The sequence below is a fragment of the Culex quinquefasciatus genome, chromosome 2 (assembly GCF_015732765.1).
Source record: "Culex quinquefasciatus strain JHB chromosome 2, VPISU_Cqui_1.0_pri_paternal, whole genome shotgun sequence".
Taxonomy (NCBI): domain Eukaryota; kingdom Metazoa; phylum Arthropoda; class Insecta; order Diptera; family Culicidae; genus Culex; species Culex quinquefasciatus.
The window spans coordinates 109,910,939-109,926,484 of record NC_051862.1 but is presented as its reverse complement, the minus strand read 5'-3'; the positions used below and the strand labels follow the sequence as shown (position 1 = coordinate 109,926,484).

The 15,546-nt window shown below is 40.2% G+C and overlaps 1 protein-coding gene across 1 annotated transcript in view; it reads right to left on the bottom strand.

Moving 5' to 3' along the window:
- Positions 1-227: 227 nt before the first annotated feature.
- LOC119766854 overlaps positions 228-15,546 on the bottom strand; it is a 37,840-nt gene continuing 22,521 nt past the window's right edge. Inside the window, exon 2 of the mRNA XM_038253064.1 lies at positions 228-2,285. Within this exon, the coding sequence (XP_038108992.1) occupies positions 989-2,285 (1,297 nt within the window). The 3' untranslated portion in view covers positions 228-988. The remainder of the gene's footprint in view (positions 2,286-15,546) is intronic.

Genomic DNA, 15,546 nt, shown 5'->3' with positions numbered 1-15,546 from the left:
AAAATTACGAGGGGAACAACGATGCATAATATTTTCCTGATGGAAAATAAAAATATATGTTACTCAAATTTATTTACAATGCTTACTTTTCATATTTCATTTATTGTGACTTGAAATTAAATAAAAGTTTGAAAAAAGGTTTTTTATTTATAGAACATGCATCCATTAACCCTCCGTTTGTTTTGGTTTTTTGACGATTGTCTGCTTTTTAACTGGGCTACGGCCAAGTCATCGAGCGCCCAGTTAAACAACGCCCAGTTACCGAACAACTACTGTACTACTACTACTACTACACGGCCTTACTAATATGTACTATTACACCAATGACGTCATCACTGATGATCATCAACTAACACTATCAAATCGCATAAATACATAAGCACTCCACGTTGCCTTCACGTTTCACCTTAACGCGTTAATTTATCGAAGGCAACAAGCGAACTACTTGAATTTTAGCTTCAAAGTTATTCTAAAAGCTAATTTTAAGTTTCCATTCCTATATCTATCACCAAACAGGAAAAAAAATCTTCGATGCTTCGCGCCATCTGACGGAATTATAAAGCTCTTAAACGCGAATTGGACGCCCTTGAATTTCAAATGGGATTTACACAGAAAAGGGCTATCTTCAATATTTTTTTTTCAAATATGTCGAGATTGAGGTTTTTACGGATTAAATTCTGATAAAAATTCAAGGTGGAACGCCATCTCCTGTTACGTCTCATCAACCTCATATTTGGGCTCTGTTCATTCACCGTTCCAAGCCCCTGAATGACCACAAAAACAGTAATTTTGAACACTTCGAATACCAATCGCGAGGAAAAATAGATTTTGTATATGGAATCAACCTAGATTTCCGCGTTAAAGAGTTGATACACACTATCAAATTATATATATAATTTTGTACAAACATTCCGACAATAGCTTTCCCAATTTACCCCACAAGCCTTGATTCACCCCAGATGACAGTATTTAATTTGCATGTGTTTAATTAAATGCTATTTTTTAGATGATCGCTAAACTTAATGCTTCCACGGTGCACTTTCAATTTATCCTTAGTAGAACTGTTGAAAACTTTGAATCTATCCATACCAGTATCGTGTTTCTTTGATAATCCTATTCGAAAAAGCTTTGGGCTTAATGTCGTGGTTGATTCATTGTTATCTTTTCTATTCACTGAAACTCGTTTTCTGTTGTTTGACAGATTATTTAAATATTTAAAAGAAAATGGATTACATTCAGTATTTCCTTCGTGGCAATCTGCGGACAGTTTCAGTGAATTTTGGTTATCAAAATGTATCTTTTCGTGAAGGTTACTCAACATTGGTCCTATGGTCTTGTGGTATGTTTCAGTTTCAAATGTTGTATTCATAGGTAAAACTATATGTTGCTTAGGCGATGAAAAATATAAATCCGATTTGTTACTATTCAAAGCAAATAAATTATGTCGTGATTCTTGAGTATTGAGCTCTTTTGGCTTGTTTTGTTGAATATTGGCTGGCAATGTTGATTGAATTACTTTTTCTTGAGAAATTTTTGCAATAATTGTTTTGTTCTGTTCTTTTTTCCTGTGTTCAGAAAGCAACACATATTTTAGATGTTTTATTTTTTTTGCGGGGTCTTTATTTGTAAAAACTAATTTAGATTCATCGCTATTATTATCATTTCTGGTTGTTTTTGGAAGGAAATTTTTCTGAGTAGCATTATCAAACAATGTGTGAATAGTTGCTTCTACTTTTTGTTCTTCTCGTTTTTCCAAATCACGAAGAACTGCATTTTCGAAGTGTGTATATCCTGATATTCCCAAGTCTGTCATGAGTGTTTCATAATTATTTGGGATCTTTGATCTAATGTTATGTTTCGATTGCTTTAATTTATGGTTTTTAATAACTTTGCCATAAAATGGAAAACGAGTGGCCGCAAAAATGATGTTTTGCTGATAATTTTTTTCAGCTTGCTTCGAAAACTCATGATTTGTTAATTCACTAGCAACATTGTGTTTTAAGCTAGCAACTCCTATATTAACTTTGTTTGACACAGCACTTGTTAAATGAGCCACCGCAGCATTGAAGTTGTTTGAAATAATCGATTGAAGTTTCCGCGTATGCAGTTTGAGATTGCTATCAAATGCTTTGATTTTATCTTTGAAATTTTGATTGACAAGCGGATAGACTTGTGTTAATGCTGTTTGCTGAGGTAGTCGTGCAAATTGCAAAGCAATATTTTTAAATGTTTTATTCTTCAAAGTGTCAGCTACACTAGAACTAGGCGAAAGAACTGTTGAATATCTAAAATCAATCAAAAGAAAAAAAAATCACTTTTACAATAAGCTTTTACCAGCAACCGCATACACATAGGAACATTGTTTGTCTATGTCTTCAATTCGTAACCTTCCTCTAGGTTGGTGTTGGTACCTCTGCCGTGTAATACAAGTAGGGTAGGGTAGTCATCAATTAGACACTTTTGGTTTTTAACATTCAATGGTTTTTGTATTTTTTTCATCAGCATGTTTTAATGAGCTTTTTGTTCCATTTACTTTCTTTTAATGTGTTCTAACATTGACCAAAATGTGGGATCGATATTACGTCTACAGCCCGAGTTATTCTACTGCCTCATTGAAGACGGACTTGGCAGGAACAATGAGACAGCTGGGGAACAATGAGACACTCTACGAAAATTGCATGAACATGAGCATGAAAGACCACCCATGGTTGTCCTTCTCCGTTGCTGAACAGGACCGTAATATCCTATCAACACAACCGACCATACGCTTAAACGATCTAATGGTGTTTCCCTTATCAACAGCATGTATGAATGCGTTGAAAAGTCAAAACATCAAGATCATTAAAACTAGATCTGAAGCAAATAGGTAACAGCCATTGGCCACCAACGGCGCTCGCCATGTCAGTTTGTAGATCTCGGGAGGATTGGGACGGGAATGTTAGTTAGCACAGGTTGCTACAAAGGGTGGGTTCTATACGATATCCACACCCCCACGTGTGCCGGAAAACTACTTTTACTTGGGATTTTGTTAGTGGGTAAGGGTAATGGCCAGGATTCAACATAGAGGATGATGATGCGACCCAATAATCAATAAATTTTGTTTAATGGTGTGATGTATTATACATTCTCAAGGCAAACAGTCGGAGGATGCGGATGAGATTATTCCCGGTTATTTGGTGTTGAGTTTAGCATAAATGATTCAATCTTAGACAGCCGGCTGTGGAAAGATAAAACCAAATAAAATGCGAAAACGCGAAACCGCCCGGACCAAAAAAGACACACAATCGGGGGAAAACAAAGACGGAAACCGCGACGCGCACCGTTCAAATTCTCCAAAGCAACTGTCAAACATCGCGAAATCGCCCGGGTCGAAATACACACACAATCGGGGGGAAAACAAAAACGGAAACGGCAACGAAAATCCTGCGTGATGACCGCGACGCGCACCGTTAAAACTCTCCAAAGCAACTCAATGAGACACTCTACGAAAATTAATAATTTTCTAGTAAAACGTCATGTTTTTGTATTGTTCCGTTGCATGTAGCCTGAATGGTTACGCTGTTCGCTTTGTAGACGGAAGGTTCTGGGTTCGATTCCCATCTGCTCCTATCGAGAAATTATGGAAAGAAGGAATTCTGAACACTTGAATATGAACGAAAAATTCATTAGCTCGCGGCGGGTTTCGATGCCCCGTCCTTTGGGTCAACAGACAAAAATGCTAACCACCAGTCCATCGAGGCTTAGTTGACTAGAAGGATTAAGAATGCTATAAGAATCCAAGAAACTTGATTAGAACCTGTTAACCTAAGAACAGGAAATGCAATATAGAAAAAACGAAACTATTGGCACTACGCCCCCCGGGGCATGGCCTTCCTCTAACGTGGGATTTCTGCTCCAGCGCCTCTGACGAGACAGGAGAAACCGGGACCGACGTTTTACTTCACCATCCGATAGAAGCTCAGTGGATAAGGCGGGAATCGAACCCGCGTCTCATAGCATCATCGGGATCGGCAGCCGAAGCCGCTACCCCTGCGCCACGAGACCCACTGCAATATAGAATGCAAGTTGAATTCAAGCATACTTACTGGTTGCCTAATTGTTAGGCGAATATTGAACATTCAACACGACCAGAATTCACCACAAAAAGCTTGGTGAACCGAAAAAATGAATCCAAGAACATACGAAGAATTAGTGACTATAAATAGATTTGACCGGCCCCATCACTTACCACGGTGAATCCTGGCTTCACACCCATCTTACTAACACCCTCAAACCTCACATGATACTTTCTCGAAGACGCAGTCAATTTAGCGGTCTTCATCACTCAAGTAGCGGACTAAAATTCCTATCCATTTCCTCGTGTCATACTACTGGTCGTGGCCGGCGCTGTGATTGGCTAGCATGATATGGACATTTGAAAGTTGCGAAGTGGTGATGATTGGTTCCTACTCTTCATCTGTGGTCCACGGAGCAATTCTTGGAGGTCCTGGTCAATAACAGAGTAGCAACTACGGGTAGACACCAATGCTATGCTATGCTATGTTCCGTTGCAGGTAACTTGCCTTAATTATTTTAAAGCAGTTTTACCATTTTGAAACTTTAATTAACAAAAGTTATACTAAAAAGTATTTAAATTTTGTAAAATCCATTTATTTATACCAAATAATTTTATCTAAATAAATATGCCAAAATCACTTTCAATTCATGTTTTGAAAGATTTACATAGATTTTGATAAGTTTATTTAAGAAAAATAAAAGTGTCTCATTGTTATCCATCACTAGGGCTATTGATTTTTCACGGCAAAAAATCGAAATTACGCGGCATGTTAGTTTTTGAAACCATGGATTTCACGGCACTCTAAAATCTGCTGAAAATAAACAAAAATGTTTATTTTAAACATAATTATGTACAGAAAATGATCCGGGACTGTGGTGTAATAGACATCACACCGTCTTTTCAGAGAATATGGGCGGGAATCGAACCCGGGCCCCTTAGCACATATGAGGGATCGGCAGCCGAAGCCGCTAACCACCGCGCCACGAGGTGTAGGGGTAAGCGTGATTGCCTCTCACCCAGTTGGCCTGGGTTCGATTCCGGATGGTCCCGGTGGCATATTTTTTTAAGGAACACCTGCAAGCAACGATTGCCAAAGCACGAACCACTCTGGGATTCATTTCACGGAACACGCAGGAGTTTACAGACACGTCAACCTTGAAATGTCTATATTTTTCTCTGGTTCGCAGCACTCTTGAGTACGGGTTACAAATTTGGGCTCCCCGACAAATTGGAGACACTAACCTGTTTGAAAGAGTCCAAAAAACTGCCACTAGGATTATTCTGGGCCGGCTTCCAATAGAACATCCGGCAAGGTTGCTTCACTACGAAGAAAGGCTACATTTTCTGCGAATGGACAAGCTCTCGCGGCGCATCTCTTTCTTGAGGAGGCTATTTATGTTCGACGTTGTCAACGGGGTCACCGATTGTGAAGCATTGAAAGCATTACTTCCAGCCAACACACTGTCTAGGACCCTAAGGGACGCGGAGTTTATTCGTCTCCCAAACGATGGCTGGAGAAGCTTCTACAATCCATTTTATGAATGTTGTAAATGTTTCAATGTTGTATCCGACAAATATTTCCATGGAATGACAAAGTTAAATTTTAAGCATAGGATTAAGCGTTTAATTTAAATTCAGTCTGTAAAGACGGTGCTTCATAAATAAATATTTCGAGACGAGATTTGTCTGATCACGCCTTCCGTCGGAAGGGAAGTAAATGTTGGCCCCGGACTAACCTAAAGGTTAGGTCGTTAGCTCAGTCCAGGTGTAGGAGTCGTCTCCCTGGGTCCTGTCTCGGTGGAGTCGCTGGTTGGCAGTTGGACTAACAATCCAAAGGTCGTCAGTTAGAATTCCGGGGTGGATGGAAGCTAAGGTGTAAAAAGAGGTTTGCAATTGCCTCAACAATCAAGCTTCGAACACCTATTTTTGATTTGATTGATTTGATTTGATTTTTTTTTATGTACAGAAAAGTGTCTAAAATGTAAGCAGTAGTTTAAGATACGAATAAAACCCCTCACACGTATTATTTACCTTAAAAAATATTGATTATTTTTTTAAATTATGCAGAATTTTCGTCAGCTAAGCTAAGGTTTAGCTATTTTAACTTTACTGAGATTTTAGAAATTGATTTTGCTAAAATATCTCAAAAAAGAAGCAAATCTTAAAATATATGATATTGTTTATTTTCATAAATTTCAGCAGAAGAAAACTTTTACACTTAAACAAAGTTCAGGTAAATTTCATTTGCAGCATTTTTATATTGTATATATTATATTTATAATGAAATTTGCCTGAACTTTGTTTAAGTGTAAAAGTTTTCTTTTGCTGAAATTTATGAAAATAAACAATATCATATATTTTAAGATTTGATAACTCCAGAAAACTATGATACAGAAAACCTCTTTTCACGCGGTGGCGTTATGCTTTTTATTTCATTGATTTCTCTAGAACCATACAATATTGCAAGCTTCAAAAAGCATTTTGTAGATCTGAACAAAACCTACACACTTAGATTTTTTTACCGTACTCGGTAAAATTTTTACCGAAATCTCAACAGCCGAGTGCTCGGTAGTTAGCTCGGTAAAAGTTTCAACTACCGAGAGCTCAGTAAACGCGAATCTGACAGATGGTTTGAACTTTTACAGAAGACCTCGGTAAAAAATGACCGTTTGCTCGGTACATATTCTGAATTTTTACCGTGCTTACGGTAATGCTTTTATATAAATTGAATTTATTTTCTTTTTATTTATTCAAAAAGACGACACAATTTATTTACAAACAATGCCTACGTTAGTGTGGTTCATGGTCCCTTGGAAATGCAAAAATGTCAGCTAGACCGTTGCATTGTTGATAAAATCATTGTTCTATGTCTACAGAAGCTCTCCTGAAATTTTCAGCCAATTTGGTTCAGGATTCATTGAAGCTCTTTAGCATTTAAGTTTGTATGCGATTTTCATAGAGAATCTTTACCTTTTTACATTTTTTGACCGCAAAAATCATCTACTGAACCAAAATGTCTGAAACCTTAGATATATATCAAAAATAATATGGGGAACAATTTTCTAGAACACCCCAAGTTGATCTAAGCCGAACTGACTTAGTTATAAGTGGATTAAGTGAAGGTGTCGATGTTGTATTTTCCAAAGGGCCTCTTTCGCCAAATTTTCACCTGATGGCTCACTTTGATCGATGGCAAATCGTTTGACAACTTGTTTTGTTGTTGATGTCAGAAAAAAGTCGGAATGAGGGTTTCAACGTCTGTGGAACTATTTAATTAGCTTTCTTCCCTCTTTTTCAGGTTCCAGCAGGATATGAGCGCTTGGCCAGAATTGAGCAACACTTGGACTAGACCGTGAAACACGACAGATTCAAGCATATTTGTTCAGCAGCTTAATTGGGCCTTCTGTTTAGTGAGGAAGGTGGTGTGTATCGTCACAAGCTGAACCGATGATCGCGCTCCGGCGATGTACGGGCCGCTAGAGGCCGCTTCCACGCTTCCGTTTCCACCCACTGGGTGGGGGAAAAGCGGGGGGCCTGCGATCTACGCCACCGAAGCAGTATTTTTCTGCATTATTTTGTGCCGGATGTTCTTAGGGACGGCCAGCAGGCGTTACTGACTTTACATATTCCCTCCTTGTCAAATCGACAGACCAATCTTCTGCTGACCTGGGAATGTCGAAATGGGTGCCCCTTTACGATGGTGGTCAGCCGACTGAGAATTTTAATCCTTAACGGCTATGAGCCGGAGAAGCGCCAACGACGGATAGGTCATTATAAGACGTGGACAGATGGCGGGACGGGACTCATACTGGTTAGGCTGACCAATCCGGGCGCACGTACTCTAACAGAATCGCCTGGTCCCGCACTTCCATGTGAAGTCTATTGGCTACCTGCACTATAACGTGCGTGAACTGTCCACTTGGACCGCGCCTTTCACCATGAAGCCAAAAGGCTTCTTGTCAGATGGCAGTTTTATGTTCACATAACTTAAAAACATTTCCTTCCGTACGCGCTCCTTGGTCAACTTTGATGCTCTGCATGGCAGAGATTGAAAAAAACAGAAGGCCCAATTAAGCTGCTGAACAAATATGCTTGAATCTGTCGTGTTTCACGGTCTAGTCCAAGTGTTGCTCAATTCTGGCCAAGCGCTCATATCCTGCTGGAACCTGAAAAAGAGGGAAGAAAGCTAATTAAATAGTTCCACAGACGTTGAAACCCTCATTCCGACTTTTTTCTGACATCAACAACAAAACAAGTTGTCAAACGATTTGCCATCGATCAAAGTGAGCCATCAGGTGAAAATTTGGCGAAAGAGGCCCTTTGGAAAATACAACATCGACACCTTCACTTAATCTACTTATAACTAAGTCAGTTCGGCTTAGATCAACTTGGGGTGTTCTAGAAAATTGTTCCCCATATTATTTTTGATATATATCTAAGGTTTCAGACATTTTTGTTCAGTAGATGATTTTTGCGGTCAGAAAATGTAAAAAGGTAAAGATTCTCTATGAAAATCGCATACAAACTTAAATGCTAAAGAGCTTCAATGAATCCTGAACCAAATTGGCTGAAAATTTCAGGAGAGCTTCTGTAGACATAGAATAATGATTTTATCAACAATGCAACGGTCTAGCTGACATTTTTGCATTTCCAAGGGACCATGAACCACACTAGCCTACGTACATTCACAATAACATCACAACTTATTTTTTCTTGATTATTAAACAAAGGCAAAAATGACGACATAAACCAGCTCCTTCTAAAACGGCTCAAAAGATGAAGCTTCGATGTGAGCTGAAAGTAAAAAAAATATTCCAAATAGTAAATAATTTAATTTCCTTAAAAAAAAAAGACAAATACCTGTTATTTTGTTTCAATTTATAGTTTTAAATTACTTTTTTCTGAAGGTACTCAGAGAAATGTCCGACAACAGCGACCAAATAAAAAAATGACAGCATATGATGACATAAGTTTCAACTGAGAGACTCGGTAAAAATTTACTGAGCTTTCATTAAAAAACAAGGTTTTTAGCTGAGTACTCGGTAATTAAATTACCGAGTACCAATAATTTACCGAAAACTAGGGTTTACTGAGTAGCTCAGTGAAATAAGTACTGAAGTACGGTACTTTCAGCGATTTTTTTACCGTAGCTCAGTATATTTTCTAAATTTAACTGACAGTTCAGTAAAATTTGATTTTTACATGGTAATTTCGGTAAATTTTTTACCGAGTATTGAGTCCCTGATTTAGTGTGATACAAATTGCTTTTATAAGATTTCAAAAATGTTGCGTCGTTCCAGAGAAATCGACAAATTAGAAAAGCGTAACGCACCGCGTAAAAAGAGGTTTCACTGTACCATACAAAATGCTAAGTAAATTTTATTTAAATTTGTATTGTATTTGAACCAATTGACGAAAAACCTTCATTTATGATCAAAATATAACAATTCTTTTTCTTATTCATCTCACGTTATATGCAACTTGTTCATCCATATTTTAACTAATTGTACAAGGATTTAAAAATAATATAGCTCATTTTTTTACTTTTTCTTTTACTGTAGTTATGAATAACGTTCTTTGACATTTTATTAGAGCTTGCGGATTCAAGAAATTTTGCTGGAGATTTGCAATTAATTATCTGTACATCGAAGAATACTGTAATGAACAATGTTTTAAAAAAGTCTGATCTAAATTTACCTAATTACTTAAAATTTCGCGGCATTTCACGGTTTTTGGCCAGTGGCAAATTTCATGGATTACGTGGCTTCCGCGAAATCGCGAAAAATCACTAGCCCTATCCATCACGCAAAAAAATCTGATTGTGAACATGGTAAAATGTTGTGCACAGCTGCTAAACACGATAGTCATCGCGAGGCCGGCAAACATGTTTGCCAAATTCAACCTAACATGTTTGTGGCTTCAACAAACATGTTTGTAATTGCCACGGCCTGACATGTTTGTGAATATACTAAACATTAGGGATGAATTAACAAACATGATTGTTGATTCAAACATCAGTTTTATGAGAATCAAAAAATCTAGGTGGGTAATTCTCAGCCAACTCACACAGCAGTTGCCCCGACCCCTCTTCGATTTGCGTGAAACTTTGTCCTAAGGGGTAACTTTTGTCCCTGATCACGAATCCGAGGTCCGTTTTTTGATATCTCGTGACGGAGGGGCGATACGACCCCTTCCATTTTTGAACATGCGAAAAAGAGGTGTTTTTCAATAATTTGCAGCCTGAAACGGTGATGAGATAGAAATTTGGTGTCAAAGGGACTTTTATGTAAAATTAGACGCCCGATTTGATGGCGTACTCAGAATTCCGAAAAAACGTATTTTCATCGAAAAACACTAAAAAAGTTTTAAAAATTCTCCCATTTTCCGTTACTCGACTGTAAAAAATTTTGGAACATGTCATTTTATGGGAAATTTAATGTACTTTTCGAATCTATATTGTCCCAGAAGGGTCGTTTTTTCATTTAGAACAAAATTTTTCATTTTAAAATTTCGTGTTTTTTCTAACTTTGCAGGGTTATTTTTTAGAGTGTAACAATGTTCTACAAAGTTGTAGAGCAGACAATTACAAAAATTTTGATATATAGACATAAGGGTTTGCTTATAAACATCACGAGTTATCGCGATTTTACGAAAAAAGTTTTGAAAAAGTTGGTCGTCATCGATCATGGCCGTTCATGGTCACCCGCGACAGACACGGACGACGAAACAAAGAGAAACGCAAAAGTAACTTTTTCAAAACTTTTTTCGTAAAATCGCGATAACTCGTGATGTTTATAAGCAAACCCTTATGTCTATATATCAAAATTTTGTAATTGTCTGCTCTACAACTTTGTAGAACATTGTTACACTCTAAAAATAACCCTGCAAAGTTAGAAAAACACGAAATTTTAAAATGAAAAATTTTGTTCTAAATGAAAAATGACCCTTCTGGGACAATGTAGATTCGAAAAGTACATTAAATTTCCCATAAAATGACATATTCCAAAAATTTTACAGTCGAGTAACGGAAAATGGGAGAATTTTAAAACGTTTTTAGTGTTTTTCGATGAAAATACGTTTTTCGGAATTCTGAGTACGCCATCAAATCGGGCGTCTAATTTTACATAAAAGTCCCTTTGACACCAAATTTCTATCTCATCACCGTTTCAGGCTGCAAATTATTGAAAACACCTCTTTTTCGCATGTTCAAAATGCAAGGTCGTACCGCCCCTCCGTCACGAGATATCAAAAAACGGACCTCGGATTCGTGATCAGGGACAAAAGTTACCCCTTAGGACAAAGTTTCACGCAAATCGAAGAGGGGTCGGGTCAACTTTTCCCGATTTCGTGTGAGTTGGTAGAGAATTACCCAGGTGGGCTTTTCTTCTTCTTCTATTTTTTTTTCTTAACATGTATAAATAAATGCAAGGGTTTTTGATAAGATTTATTTAACCTTTTTTTATTAAAGGGAGGAGGGCCTCGTGGTGCGGTGGTTAGCGGCTTCGGCTGCCGATCCCTAAGTTGCTATGGGGCGCGGGTTCGATTCCCGCCTTATCCTCCTGGCCTTCTATCGGATGGGGAAGTAAAACGTCGGTCCATTTGCGTAAAAGAGGTTTTGGGTGACCCACCACACATAACCTTCGGACGCCTAGAAATGAGCAGAAACTTGCAACAGAGACCACAAAAGACCCGGGGGTCGTTAAAGTGGATTGCTTTGCTTTTTTTTTTATTAAAAAAAAACAATATATTATGGAGAGTTCCGGCCACGTTTATTTTAAAATCATTTTTACTGGACGCCGACAAGAAATAGGGTATTTTAACCATTAGTGGACTCCCTAGTAGAGCCGAAGCATATTTTTCACATTTTTTTAAATATTTTAAGCATTTTTTCATAACCCTTTGTACAAAACAATGAAAACTGAAGTCTTTTGAACAATTTTGACTATTTGTTTCATCAGTTTATTTGTTTTTGAGCAGAAAAATAGCCATGTGAAAAAAAGTTTTTTTGCCTGTTATGGACCCCTATTTCCTATAGTGGACCCGGGTCCATAATCCGATTGTGTACCCGGGTACACTATAGGCAAACTGTTATTTTTACACCAAATTTAACCGATATTTGATGTGTGGATGCATGGTGTAGGTCTAATGATAGATATAATGAATAAAAGATGGATTTTGCTCACTTTTCATCATAAACAAATATGTTTTGTTAACAAATTTGGCTTTAAACAACAAAAAAACCTAACAGACATTCAAACACATTTATTTCCGAAAAAGATCATAGAAAACGTTCCAAAAACCACTGTTAAACATAAAAAAAAGTAATTTTGATGCACATATTAATTACATAAATGGTTGACCGAAACTAAACAATAGATTTGTTTACAGTTGCTGATAAAACCTTACTTTACTTTTACTTTTACTGCTCGTACAACCTCCGGGTCATGAGCTGTCTCCAGATGCGTTGCCATTGCAGCGACCTCAAATTTAAATCATTAAATTTGTCCATTTTCGAACCTCACCACAGTTCTGACCATGCGCGCTTACGCAAGCATAAATAATTTTACACATCGACTCGCGTTGCGCGACAAATAATTAAGCTTATGTACAGGTGTGGATCATGAGTCATTCTCACCTGAAAAGCCCTTTATTAAATTTCGCCAATTGTTAGGCAATCAAAAAAAAAATGGTTAAGCTTTCAATTATGAATGTGCGATGTTATTCGACAGGGGAAATTAAGGGTGTGGCTTAACCAAATTCATGGGCATGTTTGTTCAAAGGAGAATTCGACCTTCTCATTATTGACTTACATTTTTGAGAATGTTTTAGGAACATAATTTTGATATTCCAATAACATATTTTAAAGTTTCACGACAATGGTTCGAACCCATGACTTCCGATTTTGAGGTGTACTCACTACACCATACGGAAAGTCATGAAGAATTGCAGAGGTCTGCATAATTTAATTCACGAGGTTCATCGATGCTTCTCATCGAAACGGACCACTTTTAGTAGAACAAAATTTAGTAGAGTTTTCGGGGACTGACTATAAAAACCCCAAAATTCTTGAGGAGGGCAGTTAGTTCCAGTTAGTTCCAGTTAGTTCCAGTCAGTTCCAGCCAGTTCAAGCCCAGTCCAGTTCCAGATCCTGAAGAAGCCCCAGACCAGCCGGACCCGCCAGCAGCCACCAGTAGCAGAGGCCCCAGTCCAGCCGGACTTAGCGGTGGAGGCCGCAGTCCGCCGGGACTTAGCCGCTGTGAAGAGTCCGCCGGGACTTAGCCGCCGTGAAGAGTCCACCCGGGACTTAGGAGTTCGGGGTCTGGCATAGCTCGGCGAAGAGGTCTGGAGGACAAGTCTGGCTTCAACGTAGAGAATTGGCTCGACGAAAGTCTTAATGAAATTAGCAACAAAAAGTTGAGTGATGTGATCGTGCGCGTAAAAGTTGAGAGTGTTACCGCAAAAATGTAATCTTTTAAAAAAGTGTAATACACAAATAAGTGAAGTTTACTGATCTGTTTTGACTCGACAAGTAAATATCACAAAAATCCTGAAAGCCTAAACCGCTCGGGCCGTTCACCATCTAACACGGTCCTGGGCTGCAAGTCTCCAATACTGCTGCGGAACTCCCACACTTTCCAGATCTTCCTCCACCTGGTTCAACCACCTTGCACGTTGCGCTCCCCTCCGCCGCGTTCCAACCAGCTCCGAATTAAACACCAACTTCACCGGATTCATAGTCTGGTTCGGTTGGCGCGCATCCAGCGCGTCCGGCATTCTTGCGACGTGTCCGGCCAACCGGATTCGGCCAGCCTTGGCGACCTTCCGAATACTTGGCTTGCCGTAGAGTTGCGCCAGCTCGTGGTTCATCCTTTTCCTCCATACAGTGTTCTCACGCACGCCGCCAAATATCGTCCTAAGCACTCGTCGCTTGAAAACTTCAAGCGCTTGCAGGTCCTCCTCGTCCTCGACTCGTCGCCGTCGATCGTCACGCTCGGTCCTATGCGAGTCCTAAGGCACTCGGTTCCTCCTGCCAGCAGATACTTCGTCTTCGCAACATTCACCTTCAATCCAACCTTATCCGCTTCCTGCTTCAATTCGGTGTACCGCCTGGCCACATCCTCGAACGTTCTGCCGACAATGTCCATGTCGTCGGCATAGCAGATGAACTGGCTGGACCGGTTGATAATCGTGCCCCGCATGTTGAAGCCCGCCCGTCTCATGACACCTTCAAGCCCAATGTTGAAACAAAGCCCGGAGATACCGTTGCCTTGTCGCAGTCCCTTGCGCGATTCGATCGGGTCGGACATCGCTCCCGAAATCATCACGCTTCACCGTGCCCCGTCCATCGTTGATTTCACCAGTCTGATCAGCTTCCCGGGAAAGCCGTTCTCGTACATGATCTTCCACTTTGTAGGCCGCGTTGAGAATAGTGATGGCTGAGAACTATACATTCCAACTTGTCCCCCTTCTTGTAGATTGGGCATATTACTCCCTCTTTCCACTCCTCCGGTAGCTGTTCTGTGTCCCAGACCTTGACTATCAGCCGGTGTAGACAGTCCGGGCCCATCTTGATGAGTTCAGCACCGATACCATCCTTACCCGCTGCTTTGGTGTTCTTCTGCTTCTTGATGGCATCCTTAACCTCCCTCATCGTGGGTGCTGGCTTGTCCTCGCCGTCCACCATACCGCTGACGTCGTTTCCCCCGTCGCCCTGGTACTCTGTCTCTGGGCCGTTCAGGTGCTCGTCAAAGTGCTGCTTCCATCTTTCGATCACCTCACGCTCGTCCATCAAGATGCCTCCGTCCTTATCCCGGCACATTTCAGCCCGCGGCATGAAGCCTTTCCGGGATTGACTGAGTTTCTTGTAGAACTTGCGCGTTTCGTTGGAGCGATACAGCTGTTCCATGTCCTGGCACTCCAACTCTTCCAGGTGGCGCTTCTTATCCCGGAAGAGATGGGTCTATCTTCGCAACTGTTTGTACGACTCCTTGTTCCCACGGGTGTTGTGCAGCAGCCACTTGTCCCGCGCTGCTTTCTCCTCGTCCCAAATCGCCTGACATTCCTCGTCAAACCAGCCGTTCCGTCGAACTCGGTCCACGTATCCGATGGCGCTCGATGCCGCTACGTTGATGGCTGCTTCCATATGACTCCAGCAGGCCTCCAGAGGGGCTTTGGCGAGCTCACCCTCGTCAGGCAACGCAGCTTAGAGTTCCCGCGCGTACTGGGTAGCGACCTCATGGTCCTTGAGTCGCTCCAGGTTATACCGCTGCGGATGACGGTACCGGATCTTGTTGACCTAGGACAGGCGTTGGCGCAGCTTTGCCACCACCAGGTAGTGGTCCGAGTCGATGTCCGCGCCACGGTAGGTTCTGACGTCGATTATGTTCGAGAAGTGCCGACCATCGATGAGAACATGGTCGATTTGCGTCTCCGTGTCGTTTGGTGATCTCCAGGTGTACTTGTATAGGGAGGTGTGCTGGAAGAAGGTA